General features: G+C 35.1%; 2 protein-coding genes, 1 long non-coding RNA gene and 1 pseudogene across 6 annotated transcripts; 2 read left to right on the top strand and 2 right to left on the bottom strand.

Annotated features, from left to right (window-relative positions):
- Nucleotides 1–425: 425 nt before the first annotated feature.
- Nucleotides 426–1,616, bottom strand: LOC127948966 (carbohydrate sulfotransferase 12-like). The gene has a single exon (XM_052545849.1). It carries the CDS (start codon nucleotides 1,614–1,616, stop codon nucleotides 426–428), a length of 1,191 nt encoding a protein of 396 aa, XP_052401809.1.
- Nucleotides 1,617–5,636: 4,020 nt separating this feature from the next.
- On the bottom strand, nucleotides 5,637–8,074 carry LOC127949618 (uncharacterized). The gene is made up of 4 exons (XR_008152398.1): nucleotides 7,064–8,074; nucleotides 6,854–6,971; nucleotides 6,664–6,739; nucleotides 5,637–6,344 (listed from the first exon to the last, which is right to left on the bottom strand). It is a non-coding gene; the product is annotated as an uncharacterized LOC127949618 (long non-coding RNA).
- Nucleotides 8,075–13,035: 4,961 nt separating this feature from the next.
- On the top strand, nucleotides 13,036–20,276 carry LOC127949728 (BRCA1-associated ATM activator 1). Of its 4 annotated transcripts, none has more exons than XM_052547224.1 (13): nucleotides 13,036–13,086; nucleotides 13,331–13,539; nucleotides 13,635–13,789; nucleotides 14,302–14,449; nucleotides 15,031–15,424; nucleotides 16,299–16,418; nucleotides 16,534–16,714; nucleotides 17,051–17,234; nucleotides 17,408–17,481; nucleotides 17,609–17,690; nucleotides 18,273–18,371; nucleotides 18,485–18,654; nucleotides 19,235–20,276. In XM_052547224.1, the coding sequence occupies exons 2-13, from the start codon at nucleotides 13,410–13,412 to the stop codon at nucleotides 19,976–19,978; spliced, it is 2,481 nt and encodes an 826-aa protein (XP_052403184.1). In that variant the 5' UTR covers nucleotides 13,036–13,086; nucleotides 13,331–13,409; the 3' UTR covers nucleotides 19,979–20,276. The 4 variants fall into 4 exon arrangements, with proteins under 4 accessions (XP_052403184.1, XP_052403186.1, XP_052403187.1 ...); XM_052547226.1 differs by having other exon boundaries at nucleotides 13,043–13,086; nucleotides 13,361–13,539; XM_052547227.1 differs by having other exon boundaries at nucleotides 13,081–13,268; nucleotides 13,361–13,539.
- Nucleotides 20,277–25,941: 5,665 nt separating this feature from the next.
- On the top strand, nucleotides 25,942–26,941 carry LOC127948965 (carbohydrate sulfotransferase 12-like; annotated as a pseudogene).

Raw genomic sequence — 26,941 nt, 5'->3', positions numbered from 1 at the left:
AATGGTTTTAAACAGAAGAAAATTACATGAACTAGTAGGACCTTGTGCAGTGCATACCATTTTTTTCATTCCTGTCCAAAAATCAGTATGGCACTACCCATAAGGTCTATCCCAATAAGTTTATATCACTCAATTTCATTAATTAACTACAGTAAGTTCATTTAATTTGTAATTTTACTGTAATTGTATTACTTAATTCCCATGAGTGAAACATTAATCAGTTTGTTTTTGATTCAAAAAATTCATTACTAATACAAAACAACAGTTTTATAACAAGTTTTATATAAAATCTAAAAATGTGCACCTGACAATTCACTGTTTTAGTCAAATAAATAAGAAAATGTTTAAGCGCCAAAACATCTGTGCGATCCACTTTTATTTCACATTATGTACATGTAATTTATTTTAAAGAACAACTGTTTCTGTCACTCGTCCAGAAGGGTCTCAGGTTTGTCATATCCAAATAATCTGAAGTCTGCTTCATAAAGATTGTACAGTTCTCTCCTGTCAGCAACTGAAATGTTTCGAAACCAGTCTCGTTCCCAGTTTGCAGCTGTCTTGTTGCGGTACCCTGGAGGAAAGCGAACCTGATTCTCCAGCCCAAGAATCTTCAACAAATGATCTGTATCCTCATCTAGAGTTTCCAGTTTGCCTACAAAGTCATACTCAATTTGGCACGGATGGCAGAGTCTGTACATCTGCTGCCAATGCTCATTAAATGGCTTCTCTTCCTCAGTCTTTGGATCTAACAGGTACTTAATAAAATGAGTAAAGGACAATCTGATACCTGCAGCAAAGGCTTCTTGAGCGGAGTCAGGGGGCTTTGAGATATTAGCATAATGATGAAGCATTACAGAGCCAAACTGTCTGTAAAAATCCTCATTAGGCAGAGCAAACTTGTTCCGGAAAGCAGAAATAAGTCGTACAAAAGGATCCCGCACAAAAAGGAACTTAGTGTAATTCTTTAGCTTGTTATGCATCAAAGGACGAGAGAAACGACCAAACAGCCTCCAGAACTTGTTAAATGTGAGATGCAGAGTAGCATTGTGGGATAACGCTGATGGTATGTCAAGAGGATCCAGATACGGAGCTCCATCAGGTGCCTTCAGGTTCTGGCTGAGCACAATCATGACTCGTTTCCAGTTGGTACAGGCTACCTTTGGTACAAAACAGTAAATAACACCATGATGATCATCTACAATGAGGTGGTCCAGAGCTTTGCTTGGAATCTGGTCAAATGTCTTCAATTTTCCAGGGAAACTGAAGCTGCTATTGGCAGAGCAAAGTTGTCTTATTAAATGCCTACGATGTGCTTGACGCAGTTCGAGGTGTGTTGGAGAAGACTGCATAACGGGCTTTGTTAGGTTGTGTGGGCCTTGATCATGTTTTAGGTAAGTTGTGATGTTTGGTTTGACTGACCCGCTTGACTCTTTCCAGAGAAATGAATCCTCACTTATCCAGTGTCCAGAGGACATCATGTTTGTGGGTAATGCAGGAGATGATGAAGCCACGTGCAGATAAAAAGTCCCATCGCTCACGTCATCCCAGTGAACTATTATGAAGAATATGATAAATAATGTTCCCAACAGAAGGAAAAACTGCAGCTGCTTTAGCATTTTCACTGGGAACTATTGAATGATGTGGAAACTATGGAAACTACCCAGCTGGAATATGTGACAATATCATCTCTGCAAGTCAAGTGGAGAATTCTGGAGAAAAACACAAAAATAAAGACATGTGGTTTCATTTCAAAATCTATTCCCATAAAATATGATCCATCACTCACCTAAATCTTGTCTTCTTGTGCTCTACATTTCAGAATGTTCCACGTGCACACTGTTAAGAGGGCAGGATTGCTTGAAGCTACATATGTAAACTCACAGTAGGATGTGAACACAGGAGAAATGCTCCGCCTTTCAGCCAGAACTAAATCATATGCTGTTATTCCAGAGTTCAGCTCTCTTCCACAAATATTCACAGGAAACCACAGCTGAAAATAAACGGACCGGCTTGTATAGTGTCGACTTCAGAATGACAGAAAATGACCAGCAACAGCATTGTCACAAAATAACTGAGTTATTTTATTTCAAAATCAAATTCAATGGTTCACTTGTGTATTCTGTAGACTATTTTGTCTAGGATTTTCATCGGTGGCTGTAGGAGATTGCTGGAATAAAAAACATCTCCTGGGCCTTAAAAAACATTTTTGTAAACTTAGCTCGGACTACAAAACAATCCACAACCTGCCAACTACATTTCACTATTAAAAACGTAGAGGAATAGAAAGCTGTCGTTTGTAGGTTGCCTGTCCTTGTTTGATATCTGAGTGCTTTTGATGAATGGTGCTGGGTGGGGTTCCCCTGATATGTAACTTCTCAAGCTGCACTTCTAAATTCATGTTGACAAAATATCAAAATTTGCTAATTTTTTGGCCCGTTTCACATCTACAGGATAAAAGCGACACATATTGATTTTGGAACCCATATTAAAAAACAGAAAATCTTAATTGTGGTAACAGAAGTTCTGAATTTTCTAACAGAGATCACATCCAAATGCTAGCCTGCATAAAAATTTTGCTGTGAAACTGGAACGTCTGTGGGTCTGTACCTGTAAAGTTAGAGAGGGTTTTTCACTTTAGCTACTGGGGGTGTTGCTGGGTATCCAGCACCGCTGTTGAGTGGCTGGATCATGTTTAAAGCTGGTCTCACAAGCCGGTTTCACTGAGATGCTTTCCAAAACTGGATATCTGGAAGGGTTCTGGCTTGGTTTTTGTACCAGTTATGGTATGAACAGATCAAGTTTAACAGCTTCCTAGATAATGTTTCTTGACATTGACAAATTGATGCTGATTTGATGCATAAGAAACATTTCTCATGATCATTGTTGAAAACAGATGTACTGCTTAAAGGGCACCTATTATGCCCCTTTTTACAAGACTTTCTTAAAAATCAAACCAGGGTCAGAAAGGTTCCCCTTATCAGTGTTATTTCAGTATTACTCAGATATAGTTTTCATTCATATTTTGAATTTTATTATCATTTCCATTTATTAATTTTTTAAATATCCATTTTCATTTTAGTTAAAGTTTTAGTAATTTCGTTTTTTTTTTTTTGTCATATTTTAAAATTTGTTAGTTTTTATTAGTTGTCTATATCCTTCTTTTATAATTATTTTAATAAATGTTAAACAAGTTGTTAATGAGAAGTGGTGCCTACACACACACACACACACACACACACACACACATATACACACGTATAAATAATTTTAATTTAGTAAAAGGAATAGTGCACTTAAAAAATGTATCACTTTTGCACCATCAAATTGCTACAAACCTTTAAGAAGTTCTGTCTCATAATGAAAATAAAGACATTTTGAAGAATATTGGTAAACAAACAGTTGGTGGTAGACACTGACTTTAATAAAAAATAAAAGAAATACATAAAAACACAGTGGAAGTCAAAGATTACCTGATTGGTTACACACATTCCTCTACAAAAAATAAAATACATAGTTGTTGAAAAGAATAAAGAAATTCATACAGTTTTAGAACAACATGGTGAAAAGGTGAAACGTACATGAATCATTTTTAGGTGAACTACAGTAGCTACAACAATAACCATTTCTAATTGAAAAATGACTGATGACTAGAACTCTGTCTGTATGTTTAAGTGTTTATCCTGAGATGGGGAGCAGATGTCTCGACGTGTCTCTATGTGGAGATCCATATTCCAGTTCTCCAGCTCCATGAGCCTGCGTCTGAGCTCCATCTGCTCTCTGAAGGCAGACAAGAGCTGCTCCTGCAGTAAAGCCATCTCACCATGACTGTACTGCTGCACCTCAACTAAAAACAGCCCATATAGAGAAACCAGATGTCAATCATAAAAAAAAAAATTACTTTTTACAGCTGTTTAAAAAAAGATTCGCAAATTATTACTCTTATATGAATTTGAACAAATTACAACTCAAATAGTCAGTGTATTTCTGTTTAAAATCATGGTAATGAAAAAAAGTTTATTTCAATATTATTTGTCAACTACTGTACCCAAGTTCTAAAACACAAATTTAGCACACCTTGAATTTCATGAACGTCTGCTTTCTTTCATTTGTGTTGCTCTTGACTCTTTCAATCTTTGCACAAAGTCAGTCGATTTCACTCCACAGATCAGCAATAATGCGTGTATAATGCGCCACATGATATGAAACATTCATCCTGTAGTAACTAAGCTTCAGTCTGGATCCAGAACACCTGAGAAGAGATTATGCTGACCCTCAGAGGACCTCAGATGATGCTAACCCTGAATCAACAAACAGAACTAACAAATATTGCTACAAGTGTGACTGCATCAAATAATAACTATTAATTATTATTATTATTAAAATTAATAATGTTCATCCTCTGGCTGACTACGTCTTGTATTAATTTTTCTAAGAAATCCTGTCATACGTGCACAAACTGACAGTCGCCATTTACAGTATAAGCTACTACTAAATATTGTAGAAAAACGTAATCTTCTGTAAAGCTGCTTTGTAACGATTTGGATTGTAAAAAGTGCTATACAAATAAACTTGAATTGAATTGAATTCATCAAACTATGTTTGAGATTTTAAAACAGAATAGCAGGAGAGAGACCTGGGCTGCTTCTCAACAAAATTAAGTCACCAGTAATAACAGACATTCAGAATAGAACGATTACATAAGGATAATGTGACACTGAAGACTGGAGTAATGGCTGATGAAAATTCAGTTTGTCACAGGAATATACTGTTTTAAAATATATATAAAATGAAACACATATATTTTCAGTTGTAATAATATTGAAAAATATAATACTAATCACAATATAACTAAGTAAGCATGATATATATATATATATATATATATATATATATATATATATATATATATATACACACACAAATAATTATTAAAAAAAAACATTTAAAATCTTACCAGCCCCAAACTTTTGAATGGTAAATTTCTCATAAGCCTAAATTTAATACTTTTCAGTGAATCTATTTTTGTGTTATACTTCTTCAGTGGTTATTTTCAAATATTGCATTAAAAGTTTTACACTTTATCCAGTAATAAGTTTAATATAATCAGCTGGTTCTACTATTAAGCATGTACATATGTTTACCTTGTTTCTTATATTTTTGGCTTTGTCAGCATAAACCAGCGTATCTCTTGACTCTTCGAAATTGGAGCTGGCAGGAGTGATATAGGTTATAATGACTGTACGACTGTTTCCTCCTAAAGCATCCTGAAATCCACATCAAAACATATTGCAACTGTGTGATAGCTGTAAAAACTCTAAAAACATCTTCTTTAAAGGAGTTTTATGGGACTTTATTTATTTATTTATTTATTTTTGCCGTACAATCCAGCGTGTTTATGGTTATGATAATCAATTTAAGTAATATGATACTAAAATATCCGTTTGCAATATAATTAAGCATAAAGGATTGTTTCTGCACAGATAAAATAACTGGAAGCTAATGTCTCTGGAATCCTTGCACATTAAGTTAAGTTGAAAAAAAGGTGGATACTTGATGGGGGGCAAAAAACAAACACAACTGTTAATGCTACAAATTCGAGTTTTTAAAATATTAAACCACAGGAGAAACATCAAGTCATTTACATTTATAGTATGTTTATTATATTATATAACATACACAATCTTGTAGGCTAGTATATGGAGTTTATGGGAAATTGAAGTAAAATAAAACATTAAAGGTGCTGTAGGGAACTTTTGTTAAAAAAATATTTTTTACATATTTATTAAACCTGTCATTATGTCCTGACAGTAGAATATGAGACAGATAATCTGTGAAAAAATCAAGCTCCTCTGGCTCCTCCCAGTGGTCCTATTGCCATTTGCAGAAAGACAAAAATAACCAATCAGAGCTGCGGTCCGTAACTTTGTTTGTGTTCAAAATGTAGAAAAATGAACATAATAAGCGAGTACACCATGAATCCATTTTACAAACCGTGTTTTTAGCTTGTCCTGAATCACTAGGGTACACCTATAATAAGTGTTTATATTCTGACTATTTTAGATTGTATTAGGGGTACCGCGGCGGAGTAACCCAGTACCTTTGTGATTCTTCATAGACATAAACAGAGAGAAGTAGATCCAGCTACAATGTTCTTCCGCAAGACGCAAGCAGTTCTGTTTATTAACCGCTAGAGCGTCAAAAGTTCCCTACCGCAGCTTTAAGTAAATTAAATAAAATACAAAGAAAATGTTCATATAAAAAAATTTTGATGGTAGGCTGTGATTATCTGGCTCAGCTCAGTGTTCATCTTCAGTTCTCTCTTCACAGCAGTTCAGTTCAGTGTACTGTTTGAGTAAATAAATAAATAAAAAAGAAAACGGGTCAAGAGTAAATTAAAGAGATCTGTTTTAGGTTTTGAGATCCAGGGTCACAAATGAATCAAAGCCAATAATAAATGAATAATGATAAATGAATAATAAGTAAACAATGGATGGATAATTAATTAATTAAAATGAAAAAGACAAACATGTCAATGTAATAAGTTACATTTTCTATTGAATACATTTCTGTTATAATGATTTTTATATTTTTATATCTTATAAGTATTATTAAAGAACATCCAGCTAAACACCTTTAAGAATTATGAAGGAAAAAACAACTGACCTTAGAAGCCTTAGACTGGCTCTGTCTGTCTTTTTGCTCAAAGATTTGAGTACTTTTTTAGGTCCTTCTTAATGGCCTGTTAAAATAAGGAAAACCTCCATGTTAAAAATGTTATGGGTGAGGCTCTTATAATGCAAAATAGTGTGTAGACATTACAAAAAAAAAATAAAATTGTAGAAAAGGCCATCACCTTTATTTGCTCTTGAATGATTAATCTAGGAGGGTATGGTCTCCATAGCAAATGGCAGAATCTGTCTTTGTTGTTCTTTTGCAGAAGACGTCCCTGTATGCCAGTATGCATTGTCCTCCTATATACAGAGTACATAAATGTATGCAAATAAAAAAAAGCTTTATGAGGATAAGCATAAAGTAACTTAAGGAACTGAACATGTCATATTACCTTGTGGTTCTACCAGGAAACAGAAGTCATCACATATCTGCCTGTAGGATCCCATTCCACATCAGAGGCCATGTAATGCTCCGCGATAAAAATAATAGTACAATCCAATGTGTCCACGAATGCAAGAGCCCCATTCATACAGCACAGAAAAAAAAAAAATATCACCAGTATGAGCAAAGCAATAAAAATGTAAAAGCCTTTGAAAAGCAAAAAAAAAAAAAAAATAATAATAATAATAATAAAAAATAAAATAAAATAAATAAAACCTTTTTAAACAATAATAAGGAATTTAGTGCACCAGATCAGCATATTATGATTTCTGAAGGATCATGTGACACTGAAGATAGGAGTAAAGATGCTAAAAATTCAGCGTTACCATCACAGGTATAAATTACACTTTAAGTTATATTAATATAGAAAATAGTTATTTTAAACAGTAATAATATTTCACAATATTTTAGTTTTTACTGCATTTTTTATCAAAAACATATACAGCCTTGATAAGCATTATAGACTTCTGTCAAAAACAAAACAATCTTATATAACACTGTGGGTATTTCGAATGGTATTTATTATGGCTTTCTTATAAAGATCAGAGTTTACATTTAGTCCAGTATACTATTAAATGCTCTTTAAGGACTTTAAGAAAATGTAAGGTTTTGGTTACCTTGCATCTCTATCACATCATCAGGAACCTGTTTCTCTCTCATGTGGAAAATCTCAGATGACACCCTATTGAAGAACAGAAAACATAAAAAAGTGAAATATGAAAACAAGTGATTAAGTCCTATAAAGACTTTCTACAAACACAGAGTTCCTCTGGGTGTTCGGACACACAAGTAACCACCCTGCCGTTGCCAGTGAAGTTTGCAGTCCACCATGTTGAAAAGAATCCACTTTTCTAAAATCCAATCTCTAAGCAGAATGAGAACTGCATGAGCGTTACCCTGGCTGGAAGGTCCTTGTCTTCTGGGACCCAAAAAGCAATGATATTGTCTCCTGTGGACCAAGAAAAATCTCTGTCGAACAGAAACAAAATAAAATAAAACTTTTGGGTTGCACTTTAGATTTTTACGGTTTATTTAACTTTAGGGTTGCATAGATCATTTTTAAAGATTCAAAGTTACTCCTATACTTATTTTGTTGCTCTTATAGTCATTAATATGTGCAGAATGAAATCAGTGTAAAAAAAAATATGACTTTTTTATTTTTGGGGTGAAATCAGGGTTATTATAGTGCATAATGGTGATAAAGTAAATCATAAAAAATGTTGCTTAAAAAAATAAATGTTAACTAAAATTAAATATAACAAACTCAAATATATTTCAGCTAGTGCCAATATTTCTCTTCTTCATTAAGTTCGATTTCCAAAATAATAACTTAAAAAAAGTGATGTGACATACAGACATATTATTTATACAGACATATTTAGTTAAAATAACAAATAATAAATATGGCAAAACAGTAAATTTACTAAACGTTAAACACACACGCGTGCGCGCGCACACACACACACACACACACCCACCCACAGTCATGATCTGGTCTATGAACTTCCATTCACTCACCACCAGAGGTCACCCGCAAACTACATGGACTCTTGCCCCACACTAACTGCTGCACTTCGCTAATCGAAGACCCACGCTTTCCCTAAGATTATTCTTGTGTCTTGCCCTCTATATACCTGTTTGCCAGTATCTGACCCATGCCTGTTAAGACCACGTCTCTGTACAATAAAAACTTGTATATGGATCCGCACATCTCATCGGCTCCCACGTTATACACACACATATATATGAGGGTCCTGAGGGTCCTCTTTAGTGTCCATCAGTGGGTTGAAAGTCACCACATACCTGACGAACATTTTTAATGTGTTATTCGGATACGTAACTCTGTAATAGCTGCTCTCACTTTCTTTCTCAGGTGTTTACCTCTCACATGGGGAGAAGTCAATGAGAGAGACACTCTGGTGGCTGAATCTCTGTATCTGCTTGTAGGGCCGGCTCTAGGTTATTTGGTGCCCAAGGCGAAAGATATACATAAAAACATTTCATATTTATCACTAAATCATAGTCTATAAAAAAAAAAAAAAAAAACTTGCTGTGAAACTTGCTGATGTCTGTGAAATCACGGAAATGAAAAAGAGAAATCACTCACTGTATATACAATTTATAGTTTATGTGAAGATTGTTTTACATTTACTTAAATTAAGTTATATTTTCTAGAGCCTCTTTTTTCATATACTATGGCTAAAATTGAGAGGAAGATGCATTTAATAGAGACATCATCAGCAGTATTATCAAAAATGTGTTAGTAATAAAGAGACTTGGTTAAGAGACGTAATTAAATATATATTTAAAAATACCATCTTTATGTTGTTTCAACAATCATTTGAAGGTGCAGTGTAAAATTATGACAATATATTAATAATCATTTAGTCATGATTAATTACAGAAAATGTGTAATTATTATTATTATTATTTTTTTATTTATTTTTTATTGATTGACAGACAACACAAATGTTAACCTTTCACAGACGTTGCTGTTGGTAATATTAATTCATTTTACTGAATATCCATAAAGAGATTGGGATGGCCCCCAACCCCCTTGGCCCCCTTTAAATGTTCAATTCTATAATCCGGCCCTCAGATAAAATTAATTGAATAGCCCTTCAATACATTATATTTAATACCTGCATTAAAATTGAGAATGTGATTTTTATAAAATAGGTCCTACAATTGCCATAAAGTAAGTAGAGTTTATAAATATATAATTACAGTTCTAAAATTAGAATAAAAACATTATTATTTATTCAGAAGTGTATAAAAATAAAAACTTAAAACTTGGTACCTAATCTGACAATTAACTGTAAACTAATGTATTCAAGTGGATTAATTCATTTTAAATAGGCTAATATTAATTAACTAGTTTATTTAAATGTTTCCAGGTAAAGAACACTTTATTTATTTCATGGTTTTATTAGTATCATGTTCATAAGATTATCACGTGATGTCTTAATAAACAAATGAAATTAATAAAACATATTTGATTTAATTTGAAATGTGATATTGCTTTGATGATATAATTGGGTCATTCTACGGAAATGTCCATTTTTCTGTCCCTAGCCTTTACAGAAATATTACACTTGAAAAACACTTTAGGTTTACAATTTTTTTTATATTTAAAAATGAAACAATATGTTATTTGAACAATTACACTTTCTTGAGCCATCAATGTGGCAATATTTGATTTTTATTAATTAATTAGAATTCCAAGCACCACAGAAGTGCTCGTCCCCACAGTCATGTACAGAGGGAAAATGCTTTATTTTGAGGTGAAAAACAGTGTTTTCTTACATTTAAAATACAACCATGTGTCCATAACTATAAAATATATGATGTAAATTACATTAAAAAACAAAATGCTAAATAAATATTATAAAATATATAATGAAAGTAGTGGTCCCCTGGAGTTGTGTCACTGGTGTTACCGTTTAACAAAAAAGCTCTTATTTTGAAATAACAATCACGCTGATGACATCACTCAACTTTCTTCTTCCAATTTTCTGGAGATCTATGAAGAGAAGCCCATGGTAAGTCCACTGTCTCTTTTCAATTATCAGAAATCTTCTCATTTATCTCATGATTTCATATGAAGCTTTTAGTTGAAGTCACTGGTATGACCTCTTTTATTGTTTGGGCATTGTAAAAAACTAGAATACAAATGGATTAAATTACTTAATTTAGTGAGTACACCATGATTGACAACATGTGGTTTGATACCTTGCAGCAGGCATTTTGTAAAATGCAGTTTTCATGAAAATTGTCACTGGTGTTTCTGTCACTGGTGTCACCTTCCTTATGGGTAACACCAGTGAAGATCAGTAACACCAGTGACTCCCTTTTATAGATAAACTTTGTTCAAAGCTATTCATTTAGTTATTTTGCATAAAATAGCACTAAAATTGTGATTCTAACTTTTCTTTGTCATTGTTAATCCTCCTTTGGTCATGTATTTCTAAATTGAGGGTATGGCTAAACTGAGCGCAGCTGAGAAACAGCGACTATACAGAAAGCATAGGGATGCTGATCCTGAACGCAGAGTATTTGCAGAAAAGGAAACAGAGCTATGTCCGTGACATTGACACACAAAAAAGAAATCACCAGAAATCACACATCACAAGATAGATCACCCAGCGTTTCAACGTACAAACTGAACTGTTACAAATACAGAAATAAATGGTGAAAGAGATATAAAAGTGCATAGCATTCAGTACCTACACATACACACTCACACTCACTCACAAACACACTCTCTCTCTCTCTCTCTCTCTCTCACACACACACACACACACACACACACACTCTCACACACGCACTCATACTCACTCTCTCTCACGCACACACACGTTTGTTTTTGTGTAAAGTGTGTTCATCCCATAGGTGTAATGGTTTTTATACTGTAGAAACTGTATATTCTATCTCCCTTCACCAACCCTACACCTAACCCTAACCCTCACAGGAAACTTTGTACATTTTTAATTTCTCAAAAAATCTCATTCTGTATGATTTATATGCATTTTGAAAAATAGGGACAAGGGTTATGTCCTCATAAGTCACCCTCTCCTTGTAATACCTGTGTCATACCCATGTCATTATACAGAGTTGTGTCCTGATATGATACAGAAACAAGAGCACTCTCTCTCGCTCACTCTCACACACACACACTCTCTCTATCTCTCACACACACTCAAGCTAGGGTTAAATGAGTGAGAACTTTTTTTCAAGAAAATATTGTTGTATAACTACAACAAGGGAGGAGACAACGTAGGAGAGATGCACAAAGGAAACAAAGGGAAATAGAGAAACTGAAAGACAAGATCATCGGTTAGAAACGAAGATATGAAATGGTGAAGAAATGAAGTTAAAATGTTAAGTTAAAATGTTGTCTATGATATTTTTCTAACTCTGATTTCAGTTCTTATGAAATAAGAAAGTCATTTGTATATGTTATGTATGTCACTGGTGATTTGTTGTGTCACTGGTGTTACTGTTTTTTTTTTCTTTCACATTAAATAAAATCTGTCATATGTGGCATAATGATCATTTTAAATTCATTGAATTCTGCTGCACTTAAGAGTTAAGCTTTAAATTATTGTGTTATTGCTTGTTTAAAACCTTTTTTTCAAATATTTTCATTGTTATAGCAAATACATGGTTGTGCAATTGAACTAACATCATTCAGTCACACTTTTAACAAACCTGATTAAAATAAATAAAACATAATCACCGTATTAGTTAGATCATCATTAATTTGCTGTACCTCTGACTGCATGTGCTGAAAAAAAAAAAAAAAAAAATTTCATAAACACCTTTAATATCGCTAAAGAAGTAAGGTAACACCAGTGACAAAAAAATGGTGTATGCGGTCTTTAAATACATGCACACAAAAAATAAAAAATCATTAAGCTGTAATTTATGTGTACTCATAAAGTCAAAGGGTAATCTAATAATGTGGTCTAAGTTTAAATGTTAGAAAAAGAAATCAATTTTAAGAGATCTTGCCATACCAAATGTGGACGTTTCTGTAGAATGACCCAATTGTATTCTGGCGGAAACCATTTAAAATATTTGCAAGGCCCGAAAGTTGCAAAAACAGAACTAAAAAATAATAATAAATAAAAAATAAAAAACAGATGTGCAAAATATGACAGGATGCATAAGACATATTTTGTAGCAGTTTTAGTTCAGTGTGTTCAGTGTGCTTGCTGTTAGTTACACACATAAACGTTAACAGAAATGCGTCAGATAGTGTTGATGCTGGCTGTCTCCTGAATGCGCACTTGCGCAGTTATGAACTCTCAAAGCATGTGCTGTATCCATGCATTCGAGTGAGTGCGAGGCGGTTACTCTATTCAAGAACATTAAAGTGCACCGGATTTACGCATACTACGCTATAAGCGTCAACGCTCAGGATGTAGTTTCAAATGTCCTTTCCTGCACGCCGTACGGTGCGACAGTACAGTAAGTGCCGCTAACTATTAGATCAAGCTGTTTCAAATGTGACAAATGGGTATTTTTTCCTTATTTTAGTTACGTTCAGAGTGGAAATGTTTTGCCACTTGCATTTGAAAGTCTTGTGGTACAGGACAGCTGCAAACTCTTAAAAACGTTTGATAACGTTTGCATAATTTCTCCATACTTACGTATGTACCCCTGTTGTGTCAAGGGAACTTAACGTTACATATTTTATTGTTGCTACTTCCAGTATGATTTGACCGAGTACTACATTAAACAGCCTTGTCCCATTTGGAGAAACTCCGTGCTGGTGATCCAGGGACTTCGATATGATGGACAGTGACTGCTTCTCTCTGCTGCCAGCGGTGTGTCTGGTCCTGGCCGACCCAAAGCAGTCTCCGCCTGATGACACCTCTTTAGAGAAGCTGCTGGATTGGTTCAAAGAGCTGCACAGCCACAGTAAATAATCTGGGATCAAACTGATATATTTTTAAGATTAGTTAAGTTTTGGTAGAGTAATATATTGTAGGGGTAACTACTCTGTGTTTCTTCAGGTAATGGACAGGTGCTTTTGCAGCATCAGCCGTGCCTCTTGGAGTTCATCTCCAGTGTTTGTACGTCTAAAACGACAGACCCTGCTATCCTGTCTTTCACCCTCAAACTGACTGGACTTCTGGCTGCCACACCGCAGGGGTTCCACGTGCTTGATGTGAGACAGTTACAACAATATTTTCACAACATCTGGGGCAGAGTACCCATATATATATATATATATATATATATATATATATATATATATATATATATTTTATACACATATGTGCACACATACATACAAATAGCAATTTCTACCAAATGAAATATTTGTCAGCTTGAAAAATATGTAATGTAATTTTTAAGAGTATATTAATTTACCTTGTGTTTTCTATATTTAAATCATTTTATATTTTATTGATCTTATATTTAAGTATCTTCCGCATTCATTTGAGGTTTGCTGAGGGCTTCTAGTGTGCCCTGGTAGCTTGGTTGAGAAACACTGGTCTAACACACACACACACACACACACACACACACACACACACACACACACACACACACACACACACACACACACACACACACACACACATAAAACAACAAAAAAGTTCAATGATATACTTTGCAATTTGCAGCATTTTCCATTAACATCCGGTTTATGTGTTGTCTGTTTATGGAGATCAGGAGGGAGGTCTTTTGGTGTATGTGTTTGAGCGGGAAGCCTGGGGTGTGTGTGATCTCTGGGAGGATGCCTCGGTTCGCAGTGGCTGGCTGCAGGGACTGTTGAATATGCTGAAACACCAGCAAGCCTTGGGCTTCCTATGTGGAAATGGTGAGAACAGTTCCAAAATAATTCATATAGCATACAGTCAAACCAAAATTTATACAGATACCTTCAACATTTCTCGCTGACAGTGAAGATGTTTCCATTGAGATTTATTTTTAAAATAAATGCAGTTCTTTTGAACTTTTTATCCATCAAAGAAAATGTACAGTGATATACTGATTATTACCATAATGATAACTATAATATCTGCACAACTGTTTTCAACATTGTATCAAGTGACAGTGAAGAATGAAGTGATGCTAAAACTTCAGCTTTGCTCTCACGGGAATACATTTCATTTTTATTTATTTCACACAATTCTCAGTATCACTGTTTTTCTGTATTTTTGATCAAATAACCCATAACAACCCCAAACATTTGAATGAGAGTATATATAAACATGCATGCTGTGTATTAAATATTTATGACAGATCATCACACAGAAGTAAATGCGTTGTGTTGTTTTAAATCTAATTATTCTAGTTAGTTTCCTGTTAGCTGGTGTTTAGTGTAAGATGAATCAATGAAAACATATTATTGAACTTTTCATGCTTTAAGTGTTATTATGAATGCCGTTGTGTCCACAGGACTCATCAAAGTGATTCTCCAGCTGCAGAACGACAGGAGTCTGTTTGTTGCCTGTTTGGCTAATCAGCTTTTAGTGCATATCCTACATTTCCTAACTTCATCAAATATGACCAACGGCAGTGATGTTGTGGGATCAAGTGAAACATCTTTGAGGTCTGACTGGGTCTCAGTCTCGTCTGAGATTATGAATGCTGTGGTTGAGGCGTTGAGCTCAGAGGATCATCCTCAGGTCCTCCAGGGCTTACGTCTTCTGTCACAGGTTCTCGCTCAGTGTGGAGAACCTATCATAAGCACGCTGTGGAAAGATGTGCTAGTCCCCCTGGAAGTCTTGATCAACAGGGGGTCTGAATCATTGATTCAGACTCTGATAACTGTTCTAGAAGCTGCTTTAGGGTGAGTTGAATAGGAGATTTGTTAAATTTTATATATCTATTAATTAGAGTTGAAATATGTTTTTATTCACAAAATAATTACATTATAATAACACACTAAATAATTAAGTATTAAAAATACAATTAAAATGTAATTTGCAATTTCAAAATGTAAAAAAAAAAAACAATTTGTTTTTATATATGAAGAGTTTGCCATCCCAGGAATAAATAACACATTTAAAATACATTTGAATGAAAATTCTTAATTGTAACAACATTTTGCAAATAAATTCAGCTTTGCCATTACTTGAATTAATTACATTTTCAAATATATTTTAATAGGGAACCTTTGTTTTAAATTGTAATAATATTTCACAATATTGTTTTTTTCCCCTGTATTTTTGTATAAAATTGGTGAGCATAAAAGATTTATCTCAGAGGCATTACAAAATACTTAATATTCCCAAATTTTAACCAGTGGTGTATATTACAATTATATTATAATTTAATTATTATGATTGTTCTCAGATAAAATTTTCTTATAAATTCATTTATTTATTTATTATTTACTAGAAGTAGTTTCATGATAATGAAACATGTACTTTATCCCTTACATATTTCAAAAGGTTACACCTGTTTATTAACATTTTTGTAGTTCAAGTGGTAATATAATGGTTTTAATGTTTGTTTGTTTTTTGCACATTTTTCTTTTAAGAATTATTATACAGTACAGTAATACTATAGTTTTCAGTTCCTCTTTTAAGGGAAGACTATACAACAATGTACATCCTGTAATATGTACTCAGTATTATTGTCAGAGATGCTTTTGTACCTGTTGCTATTTAATTGAAACAATTAAGGCAAGTATGCAGGGGAATGATTATTGTTTGTTACAGGACACCTCTGCTCAGCAAAACGGAGTATAAAGTGGAGGAGTTATTAGGAGCCATGTTGGGAGATGGAAACAGAAGAGAGTGTTTTCAGTGTGCGGCACTAATTGTAAAGCTGGAGAAATGGTAACTACCATTGACTTTTATACATATACGTATTACAAAACACATACATTTGAACTAGCAGTCTGTTATGTATTGTATTATTCACTCAAGATTTCTCTCTCACTTTCTCCTTTAGTCCTGAGGTTTTAAAGAGGAAGGCTACGGATATCATCCTGCTTCCCCTGCAGTGTGTGTCAACACAGCCTCAAGCAGAAAAGGAAATGAATGTAGTCCTGAAGGAACAGCTATCTCAGAAAGCCTCATGTATTTCCCTCCTCATGCAGAGTTTATCAAGCCTAGCTCAGCTGGCACACTCAGTAAGTAGACTTCTGCATAGACTGTCACTCCAGTAAAGAATTACCTAGGGCTGGTTCACACTAAACACTTTTTTTTTAGTGTTCCATTGCAATGCTTTTTTACTTGTTTTTCTATGTAAATGAACTGTAGGTGAATGGCTTTGACCATGAATGCAATATTTGTAAGACATTGTGTTAAGTTAAAGGTTCACATTCATAATGTCTCTTGAAACCTCTGTATGCATTCTACAGATATTTTCATTGTCCATGCTGACTTCACTGTAAAGTCTGTGGCAATATATCTAAATATTGTAAAGTGTGTACTACACAATGAAATGTGTACCTTTCTTTTTTTAGAAATACCTGTTTGAAGATATTTCCGTTCACTCGATCACCAGTTCGGTGCTGTTGCTTCTGAGGATGTGCTCTGGGCATTGCCCCACCTCTTTGCTACATATTAATGCCTTCACTCACCTGATTGGCTGCTGCAAGGTTCAGAGGTGTGGCTTGGATACATTAGGTGAACTCAGTGTATATGAAGGTGAGGCAGTGATGAGTAAGCCATATTATACAAATAAAAGATATCCTTACCAATATACACAATATATATTTTTTGTGGTCAGTGACAGTCCTGGATTTGGAATCATTGTCCTTGAAAGTGATCAGTGTTGATGTTGAATGGTTTTATCATTTGATTAATCTTTCTATATCCAGAAATCCTGGATTTAAGGAAGGATATATTTGGTGTCCTCTTGGACTATTTACAGAGTCCAGATTCCCATGCCACAGTAAGTATGTGCATATTCGTTTACTGGATGTTACTAATATTAGCTGCTTCGGATTTTTTCTCTTTTAAAGCTTTTCAAATGGTTGTTGAAACACCTTATTTACTTGAAGCTTTCTGTGATTTCCAAGGTCTTGAAGAAAACATTTCAAGCCTTTAAGAGGTGGATTGTGTGTTCGCCTTTCCCTGATCTCCTGCAGTTTATCAGCCATGGTGAGGAGCTCTAACAGAATTCGGATATTTTGATAAAAGAGGCCTGCCGAAATTATACCTGTTAAAAATTTGTTTAAACTATAAACAAACTATTAAACTAATTATTAAACTGAACAAACCAGTTATACATTTTTTTAAAAATACTAAGTATTACTAAAAGATTTATTTTAGTGCTAGAGATCTTTATCATAACCCAAAAATAAAATACATTTTTACTCTCATGTCATATCAAACCTTTTTGACTTTTCTGTCAAACACAAAAGAGGATATTTTGAACCAGACCATTTTGGGTCCCACTGACATGCATTGTATGGTCAAAAAATATGATGGAAATTCAGTGGGAACCAAAACAGTTTGGTTCTCAACATTCTTCAAAAGATCTTCCTTTGTAAACCACAGAAAAAAGGAAGTCATACAAGTTTGGGATGACATGAGTAAATAATTTTTGCATATACACTCCCTTTAAAAGAAATGAATACCGAACCTATTGTTTTGAAATGAAACCGCTTGATGTGCTGACATTGTAAGTTATTATGAATATTTTGTCAGTGGATGGTAACGAAGCTTGCTCGTGTCTTGCAGACCTCTTTCCTGTATTGGAGAAACGGATGTGTGATTTGCGATGGGAAGTGAGAGACTCCACACTGGAGTTCATCACCCAGCTGACTACTGCCCTCAACAGTACCACAAGCATATTTATCTCTACACTTACATTATTTCAATTATACCTATGCGGACTATTTTTTGTGATCATTTACATTCCTATTATGTTACTTCTTGTCTCTTTCTCCCAGGTAACAGTGGTTTCACTGAAGCTCTCCACACCAGCGGTATGGTCTCCGTTCTGCTTTCTTCATTGGCAGATGCAGAAGGCTATGTCAGAGCTAGTGCTGTGGCTGCTGTCGGGGAGGCAGTTGCTGCTTCTTTCCATCAGACGGTGCTTGTGAGCAATAGCAAACTTCTGGTGAGAAAATTACTCCTTGTACATAATTCCAGCTCTTCGAAAATGATCTTTAGAATGCCCCTGCACTTTTTTTTTTTTTTTTAATTACACTTTGTTTTTTGTTTTTTTTTGGTGGATGGATGGACATTTATTTTGCTTCAAAATCTCACTACCATTCACTTCCATTAAAAACCTTGGAAGAGCCAGGACATTTTTTAATATAACCCTGATTGTACTCGTCTGAAAGAAGAAAGTCATATACAGTTAGGATGGCTTGAGGATGAGTAAATCATGGGGTCATTTTCATTTGTGGGTGAACTATCCCTTTAAACTAAGTAATTCATAAACAGTATGTTCTTCACTAAGCAAGAATTAAACTCTGTCTGTTGTAACCCATCAGCTGACCAGATTGGAGTCAACAGGTTGACTCATTTGATATGACTTTAAATGAAAAGTTTGGGCCACCAATGCCTACAACACTTTTGTAAATGTAGCTTATTGATCATTTTATTTATCTGAAGCTTGGTAGCATGTTGATTTTCTTGGTTTAGTTTAGTTTCTCGGTCTAATCACACATTTTTTATGTAACATTGGAATTTAGGAGGAGGCTCTGGTGCAGATGATGGCCATTCTCTCTCAGGACACAGAGGGCTTTCCTCGAAGAGCAGTGGTCCATGCTTTCACATCATGGCTGAAAGGATCACACCTCACAATGGGCTTGGAGTCATCCCTGAGCTCTGTCCTGTCATTGGGAGGCAGCGATTTTGACTGGGAAGTGAAAATGCTCACACTGGAGCTAGCAGAAGTGTTGATGGAGAAGACACTGGCCTGCTGTCCGTACGCAGTCCAGAACTCCGGTTCCTCTGAAGAGACGCACTTTACGCAAGCCTTGATCAAGTTTAAAGATTTTGGGCTATTTGACTTGCTGTTTAACAGCTTGTTTGACTGTGACCGACCAGTGTGTGAGAAAGCCTGTGCACTCTTGATCAAACTCAGAACACTTATAGCTGAGATCGCAGATTTGGATAATAGCATTCTGTTCTTAAATTTATGTGGGAACAGATGGGGGGATGAGGTGCAGGGAAGATACCTCAATAAACAACAGGCCAAAGCATCAGTGTGTGTCAAGAATGGAGCTACAGGATCAGATGAGGGAATGGACTGTGGTCTACACTGCATCAAAAACATTAGCTTACCCAATATACTGCAGATTCTAGATCTAGATGACATGCAGAAGATGTTGACATTAAGTAGTGATCATGTTGTGAATTCACCCCGATCACTAATGGAGGACATTCTTTCAGCAGCCCAGCACAGTGAAGAGAATATAGTTGATTGCTATTGAGAATCTACTGTGTAACAGTTTTTATTTTGGGCCACTGTAAATTTTCAAGATTTATTCAAGTTTTCTATAAAAGTTTCCAAGCTTTATTGTCAACCAAACCAAATGTTAAGTATTTACTTTATATTTACTTGTTAAACAGCCACTGATATTTGGTAGTACTTGCATTGGTTAATGAGTAAACATGAAACAGTTAATCTTTTTTCAGTTAGTGCTGTATATTATTTTAAACCCATGTATGTATTTACACACGTGTGTGTGTACAGAAATGGAAATGTATTTAAAATAAAAATACAAAGTACTGCAGTGGAAAAATATATTTAAATATAAACACAAAATACTACCTGCAAAAATTTATTTAAATACAAATACAGTATTTAGTATTTTGAAAAGACATAAAATATATGTGAAAATGGCCTTTCAGCGAAGTACCACTATTAAGAATGATAATTATAATTTTATTAACGTATCTTGCATGTCCTGCAGTTATGTTATCTGTCACTGTAAATGCTTGAACTCTATAACACAGAATTGATTTTGATTTGGCTGTCAATGTTTTTATCATTCATAGGTAGGATACAATTTGGTCTGAAAATGATTTGAACAAAATTGTGCCATTATTGTTATAGTTGTGTTGTGGACTCTGCTATTTGTTTAGATTAAAAGTTTATAGAACCATATCTGGTCACACTTTATATTAAAGGTACAAGTTGTAGGACCTGCCACGAGAGGGCGCACTACCAAAACAATAACAATCGCTTCGTTTGGTGACGCTAAAGAGGAGCGTGGGATTTGCAACAGCTGCAAATGGAACGGATACAGCGACCGGAAGTTTGCTGTCAAACCGCCTTAGCCAAGAACATAAAAATCATTAAGCAATGGTAAACGTTGAACTGAGCAGCTGGTGACTCGCGCAACACTGAACCGAGCTCTCCTTCAGGACGTTTGCGTCCTCCTGCACCTGAACGAACAAATACAAATCGCATTTTAAATAAACATAAGAAAAAGAGCGAAAAGTGAAAGAGCTCAATTCAGCAGCGCGGTGTTCTGCTGTTCAGGGAGCAAGCAGAGACGCGTCTCAAAGTCTTCTTGCTTTTGTACCGACAACAAATACAGTATTGTTCAAAATAATAGCAGTACAATGTGACTAACCAGAATAATCAAGGTTTTTCGTATATTTTTTTATTGCTACGTGGCAAACAAGTTACCAGTAGGTTCAGTAGATTCTCAGAAAACAAATGAGACCCAGCATTCATGATATGCACGCTCTTAAGGCTGTGCAATTGGGCAATTAGTTGAATTAGTTGAAAGGGGTGTGTTCAAAAAAATAGCAGTGTGGCATTCAATCACTGAGGTCATCAATTTTGTGAAGAAACAGGTGTGAATCAGGTGGCCCCTATTTAAGGATGAAGCCAACACTTGTTGAACATGCATTTGAAAGCTGAGGAAAATGGGTTGTTCAAGACATTGTTCAGAAGAACAGCGTACTTTGATTAAAAAGTTGATTAGAGAGGGGAAAACCTATAAAGAGGTGCAAAAAATGATAGGCTGTTCAGCTAAAATGATCTCCAATGCCTTAAAATGGAGAGCAAAACCAGAGAGACGTGGAAGAAAACGGAAGACAACCATCAAAATGGATAGAAGAATAACCAGAATGGCAAAGGCTCAGCCAATGATCACCTCCAGGATGATCAAAGACAGTCTGGAGTTACCTGTAAGTACTGTGACAGTTAGAAGACGTCTGTGTGAAGCTAATCTATTTTCAAGAATCCCCCGCAAAGTCCCTCTGTTAAAAAAAAGGCATGTGCAGAAGAGGTTACAATTTGCCAAAGAACACATCAACTGGCCTAAAGAGAAATGGAGGAACATTTTGTGGACTGATGAGAGTAAAATTGTTCTTTTTGGGTCCAAGGGCCACAGGCAGTTTGTGAGACGACCCCCAAACTCTGAATTCAAGCCACAGTACACAGTGAAGACAGTGAAGCATGGAGGTGCAAGCATCATGATATGGGCATGTTTCTCCTACTATGGTGTTGGGCCTATTTATCGCATACAAGGGATCATGGATCAGTTTGCATATGTTAAAATACTTGAAGAGGTCATGTTGCCCTATGCTGAAGAGGACATGCCCTTGAAATGGTTGTTTCAACAAGACAATGACCCAAAACACACTAGTAAACGGGCAAAGTCTTGGTTCCAAACCGACAAAATTAATGTTATGGAGTGGCCAGCCCAATCTCCAGACCTTAATCCAATTGAGAACTTGTGGGGTGATATCAAAAATGCTGTTTCTGAAGCAAAACCAAGAAATGTGAATGAATTGTGGAATGTTGTTAAAGAATCATGGAGTGGAATAACAGCTGAGAGGTGCCACAAGTTGGTTGACTCCATGCCACACAGATGTCAAGCAGTTTTAAAAAACTGTGGTCATACAACTAAATATTAGTTTAGTGATTCACAGGATTGCTAAATCCCAGAAAAATTTTTTTTTGTACAAAATAGTTTTGAGTTTGTACAGTCAAAGGTAGACACTGCTATTTTTTTGAACACACCCCTTTCAACTTCAAGAGCGTGCATATCATGAATGCTGGGTCTCATTTGTTTTCTGACAATCTACTGAACCTACTGGTAACTTGTTTGCCATGTAGCAATAAAAAATATACTAAAAACCTTGATTATTCTGGTTAGTCACATTGTACTGCTATTATTTTGACCAATACTGTACATACAAAATACGTCGAAATACCCATCTTGGAAAGTGTGTTTGAAAAAGTCTGTAGTTATGTCTTCAGTGAGAGTAAAGAGTTGGAAAGAAATCGGATGTGTATCTTTATAATGGATTCATTTGTCTCTTAAAGTGACCGCGCCTAATTTACTAGCTCTGCTGTCAGTGTCTTTAATGTATGAAAATGAAAGTAAATCACTCACTGCTCTTGATTGAATTACTTTGTAGTTTTAACAAGAATTTATCCAAAGTCAATTCAAAAATCATATAGAATAGATTATATTGTTTTACTAGTGACTAAAAAATACAAAAAAAAAAAAAAATTATTAGGGACCTGAGCATGTTTTGCTTAAGTGTTTCTTTCTTTAATTGCTAATGCAACCTTTTCACACCACAGCCTGAACCAAATTAAGCATTGCATCTGACATTATCAAGATGAATTTGTTGTTCTGACACAGTTTAACCCTGAGTTATTGTCATTTTATTACCAATATCTAAACTACAGCAAATAAACTGTGATATTGTAAGAAACGTTGAAGGTGTCTGAATACATTTTGGTTTGATTGTGTATTTTATTTTATAGTGAAGACTATGCAGTGCTATTTTAAATGAACAAAAACAAACTAAAAAAAAAATGTAAACTTTGTGTAAATAGCACAAATAAAGAAATAGAATGAACATACAATACAAATATAATATAGGTGGTTGTCTATTTCAATAATACTGTACTTCATCTTGAAAGAATGTCATATGCATTGCATATCATTCAGGACGAATGCATATCTTTTTCAGAGAGCATGTATATTTTTCATTGAGAGCAGGCCTTATGTTTATTTTATAAATACCATTCCATAACAGACTGATGGAAACATTTAGTCAAGTCAACTAAGTTGACTTTGTTCTACTAAAAAAAAAACTAGACTAAGATTAAAAGACTTAAGACTAGACTAAGACTAAAACTCTTATGATATTTAGTCGACTAAGACTAAAACATTTCAGATGACTAAAATGTGACTAAAACTAAATGGTGTGTTATTCAAAAGACTAAGACTAAGACTAAATCCGAATTTGCGGTCAAAATTAACACTGGCATCAACGGAGTTGTGCAAGTGTTTTTGTTTGTTCCCTGCATTTCGAAGATGCTTGTTTTAAAAACAAGGCCCAGTTTGACGCCGGATTCGCATATCGTTTATTTCTTAAGGATGCCTAACCTGATTTTACCAAGTGAGACATGTTCCTGGGACAACATCGTTGTTGACCCTGGAACAACATTGTGATTAACCAATCAGATTTGAAGAACCAGTTTATAGATTTTGTGAAGTTTATGCTTAAAATCAGTGTTTGGTGCTTGTACATCAGTGTCATTCATCTATCATTTCCTCTGATTTTAGGGATTACTCAAGGTTAAGGTTAGGTTTAGGTGTAGGGATATGGTTAAGAATATATTTTTGGAGTAAAATGTTGTTCCAGGGTCAACAAAATATGTTGACCTAGGAACACATCGGACTTGGCAAAATCAGGACGTGCCTTAAGGATAATGCAGTCCCAACGAAAAAGGGTCACGATCGTGTGTTGGAACCGCAGGCGGTGAGTAAAACTGCCTCAAATATCTCTGTGTTGTTAACTTAGCTATTGGCACGTAAGCACATCAAGTAAACAACATGCGATGTTGTCATCAAACTGCACTTTCCACATGTACACCTTAAAAAAAAAAAAAGAAAAAAAAAAGGCGACATAAAGTGGAACTTTCCAAAACCGCTAAGCAAATATATACAGTTTCAATCCATACCACATAGAGACGTCCTGCTGTAGTCGTTGATGCTGCTGCTCTTGTTCAATTTCAGCCTCGGGATCTGATTCTGGATCATAAATATACGGCTGAATCTGACTGTTAGCCATGGTTTGTTTTGGATGATGGTTTTTTTCCTCACGGTAATGTCAAGCTTCCAGATGCTCTCAACGCAAAAGCCTGTTCGCGCTCGAGATTCTTTACCTCCGCCCACACGTCACGCCTCCAGCCGGTCGTGTTTTTCTGAAAAAAAAAAAAAACGGTACAGACTATCTTTCTCTTATAAATATAATAAAACTAAAGACTTTTTGGAGATATGAAGGATGCAGTACTACTCTATAGGTACTCAAGATTAACAGGAGATTGAGTGAAAATGAGCATTTCACCCCCCCTTTAATTTATGCTAACTTTGGCAAATTCTGTGACTGTCCATATTACAGTGTAAGTTTAATTTTCATGACTGGATTTTGAGATTCTGTCTGCGTTTTCTGCTTCGCGGAAATCATAGTGCTGTATGCGTCAAGAACCGGGTTGACCGGGTCCTCGATACCACTGGTATTTAAAGAAACCCAGCTGTTACAATCACATTTTCATTTTTTTTTGTAACGACTTGGTACCGAAGTACCGGGTCTTTTGACAAAACTTCTTTGAAGATATCAGTTTAACAGTACTACAATGTCTAAATATGCAATGTTTTATAGGCTTTTATAATATGATCACGATATAATAATAATACTGTAGCAAAGCAAGAAACACTTAACACTAGCTGCTTTCAAACCAATCCAACAAGTTTACAGTAATATAATTTCAAAGGAATGTAGTCTTGGCTAGGCCGAGTGATTGATAGCCTACACCCCAGCCAGAATTTCAACTTCGAGTCACCGGTGAATCATCCATCAACGCTGGATTAATAACGTTTACATTATGACTTTTACCTTCAAGCATGGGTGAATTAAGGTTGTTCTGTAGATGTTGGATTAACGTTATGATTCGATTTTGCTAACTTAATCGACATTGATAACTCGATGTTGTTTCACCATCATACAGTACCTTTCAGGGTGAATGCACAGCTGTACATTCAAATAGAACCTTTAGAACAATTTATTTAAAGAATCATAATTTACTTAATTGTACCGACATTTGCCATTATTTGATATTCAGAAAGCATGAACAGAGTATGTTATCTACGAGACTATTATTATATGATAAAAATTTAACACACCTAGACCTAATGCATGGCATTCATGAGAAACGTGAAAAATCGCTAAAGGACACACATTACCTATGTTTCCATATGTGCATTTTGGATTATTGAATAAAAAAATGCTGGATAAAAGCGCCAGATGTGCATATAGTGTTTTGAGTTTAGATGTGTTACTTAAAGGAGTCCTGCACTTCTAATGAAAGAGATAAATCAAGAGTGTTCATGTGGAACATTCTGAAATGTATAGTATGGTGGACAAGAAACTGGGTGAATGATGGATCATATTTTGTGGTGGTAAACATTATGAACTCTGACTCATTCATATATGTCTTTATTTTTGTGTTCTCCGCCAGAATTCTCAACTTGATAGACAATAATGTTTAGCATTCAGTTTATTTTAAGGAACTGGTTTAGACTCCTGGTGAAAATGCAGCAGCAACAAAAGTTTAGCTTTTTGGGGGGAACAATATTGACTGCATTCTTCATAAATTTGCTGGGATTCAAGGAGAGAGAGGACTTTTTACCAGCAAACGGCTTTATCACTAGATCACACACACCTCAAAATGCGGCAAGAACATTAAAGGCATATAATAAGAGAGCTTTGCTTGGCCAGCAGCAGTCTGAATTTTACAGAGAAATTAATCACATTTGACCAGATTCCAAACAAAGCCCTGGACTACCTCATTGTGGATGATCATCATGGTGTAATTTACTGTTATGTACCAAAGGTAGCCTGTACCAACTGGAAACGAGTAATGATTGTGCTCAGCCAGAACCTGAAGGCACCTGATGGAGCTCTGTATCTGGATCCTTTTGACATACCACACAAGATAATCCATAATTCTACATTGCATAAGACGTTTAACAAGCTTTGGAGGCGTTTTGGAAATTACTCATGTCTTTTGATGCATAACAAACTGAAAAATTACATAAAGTTCCTTTTTGTACAGGATCTTTTTGTATGACTTATTTCCGCTTTTCGGAACAAGTTTGTTAAGCCAGATGAGTATTTCTACAGTCATTATGGCTCCACAATGCTTCAGCGTTAAGATAATATCTCAAAGCTACCTGACTCCTCTCAAGAAGCCTTTGCTGCAGTTCAGACAGGAACCACTTTGGCAACTTTACTTGAGTTTATTGAACACACTTTTATCTTGGGTGGTTATGGGGGTTCTTGCTTCCAAAATAAATGAAGAAACTAGAGATTTAAACATTAACCCCCGGAACCATCAGCTTGGAAATAAATAA

Source organism: Carassius gibelio, chromosome B1, assembly GCF_023724105.1.
Source record: "Carassius gibelio isolate Cgi1373 ecotype wild population from Czech Republic chromosome B1, carGib1.2-hapl.c, whole genome shotgun sequence".
In the NCBI taxonomy this organism is placed as follows: domain Eukaryota; kingdom Metazoa; phylum Chordata; class Actinopteri; order Cypriniformes; family Cyprinidae; genus Carassius; species Carassius gibelio.
This window is presented reverse-complemented; position numbering and strand designations above follow the sequence as displayed.

Coding starts and splice junctions, on each gene's coding strand:
- LOC127948966 (XM_052545849.1), bottom strand. CDS start 1,616: ATGCTAAAGCAGCTGCAGTTTTTCCTTCTGTTGGGAACATTATTTATC.
- LOC127949728 (XM_052547224.1), top strand. CDS start 13,410: ATGATGGACAGTGACTGCTTCTCTCTGCTGCCAGCGGTGTGTCTGGTC. Junction 16,715..17,050: donor TAGCTCAGCTGGCACACTCA/GTAAGTAGACTT, acceptor TTCTTTTTTTAG/AAATACCTGTTTGAAGATAT. Junction 18,655..19,234: donor TGAGCAATAGCAAACTTCTG/GTGAGAAAATTA, acceptor ATTGGAATTTAG/GAGGAGGCTCTGGTGCAGAT.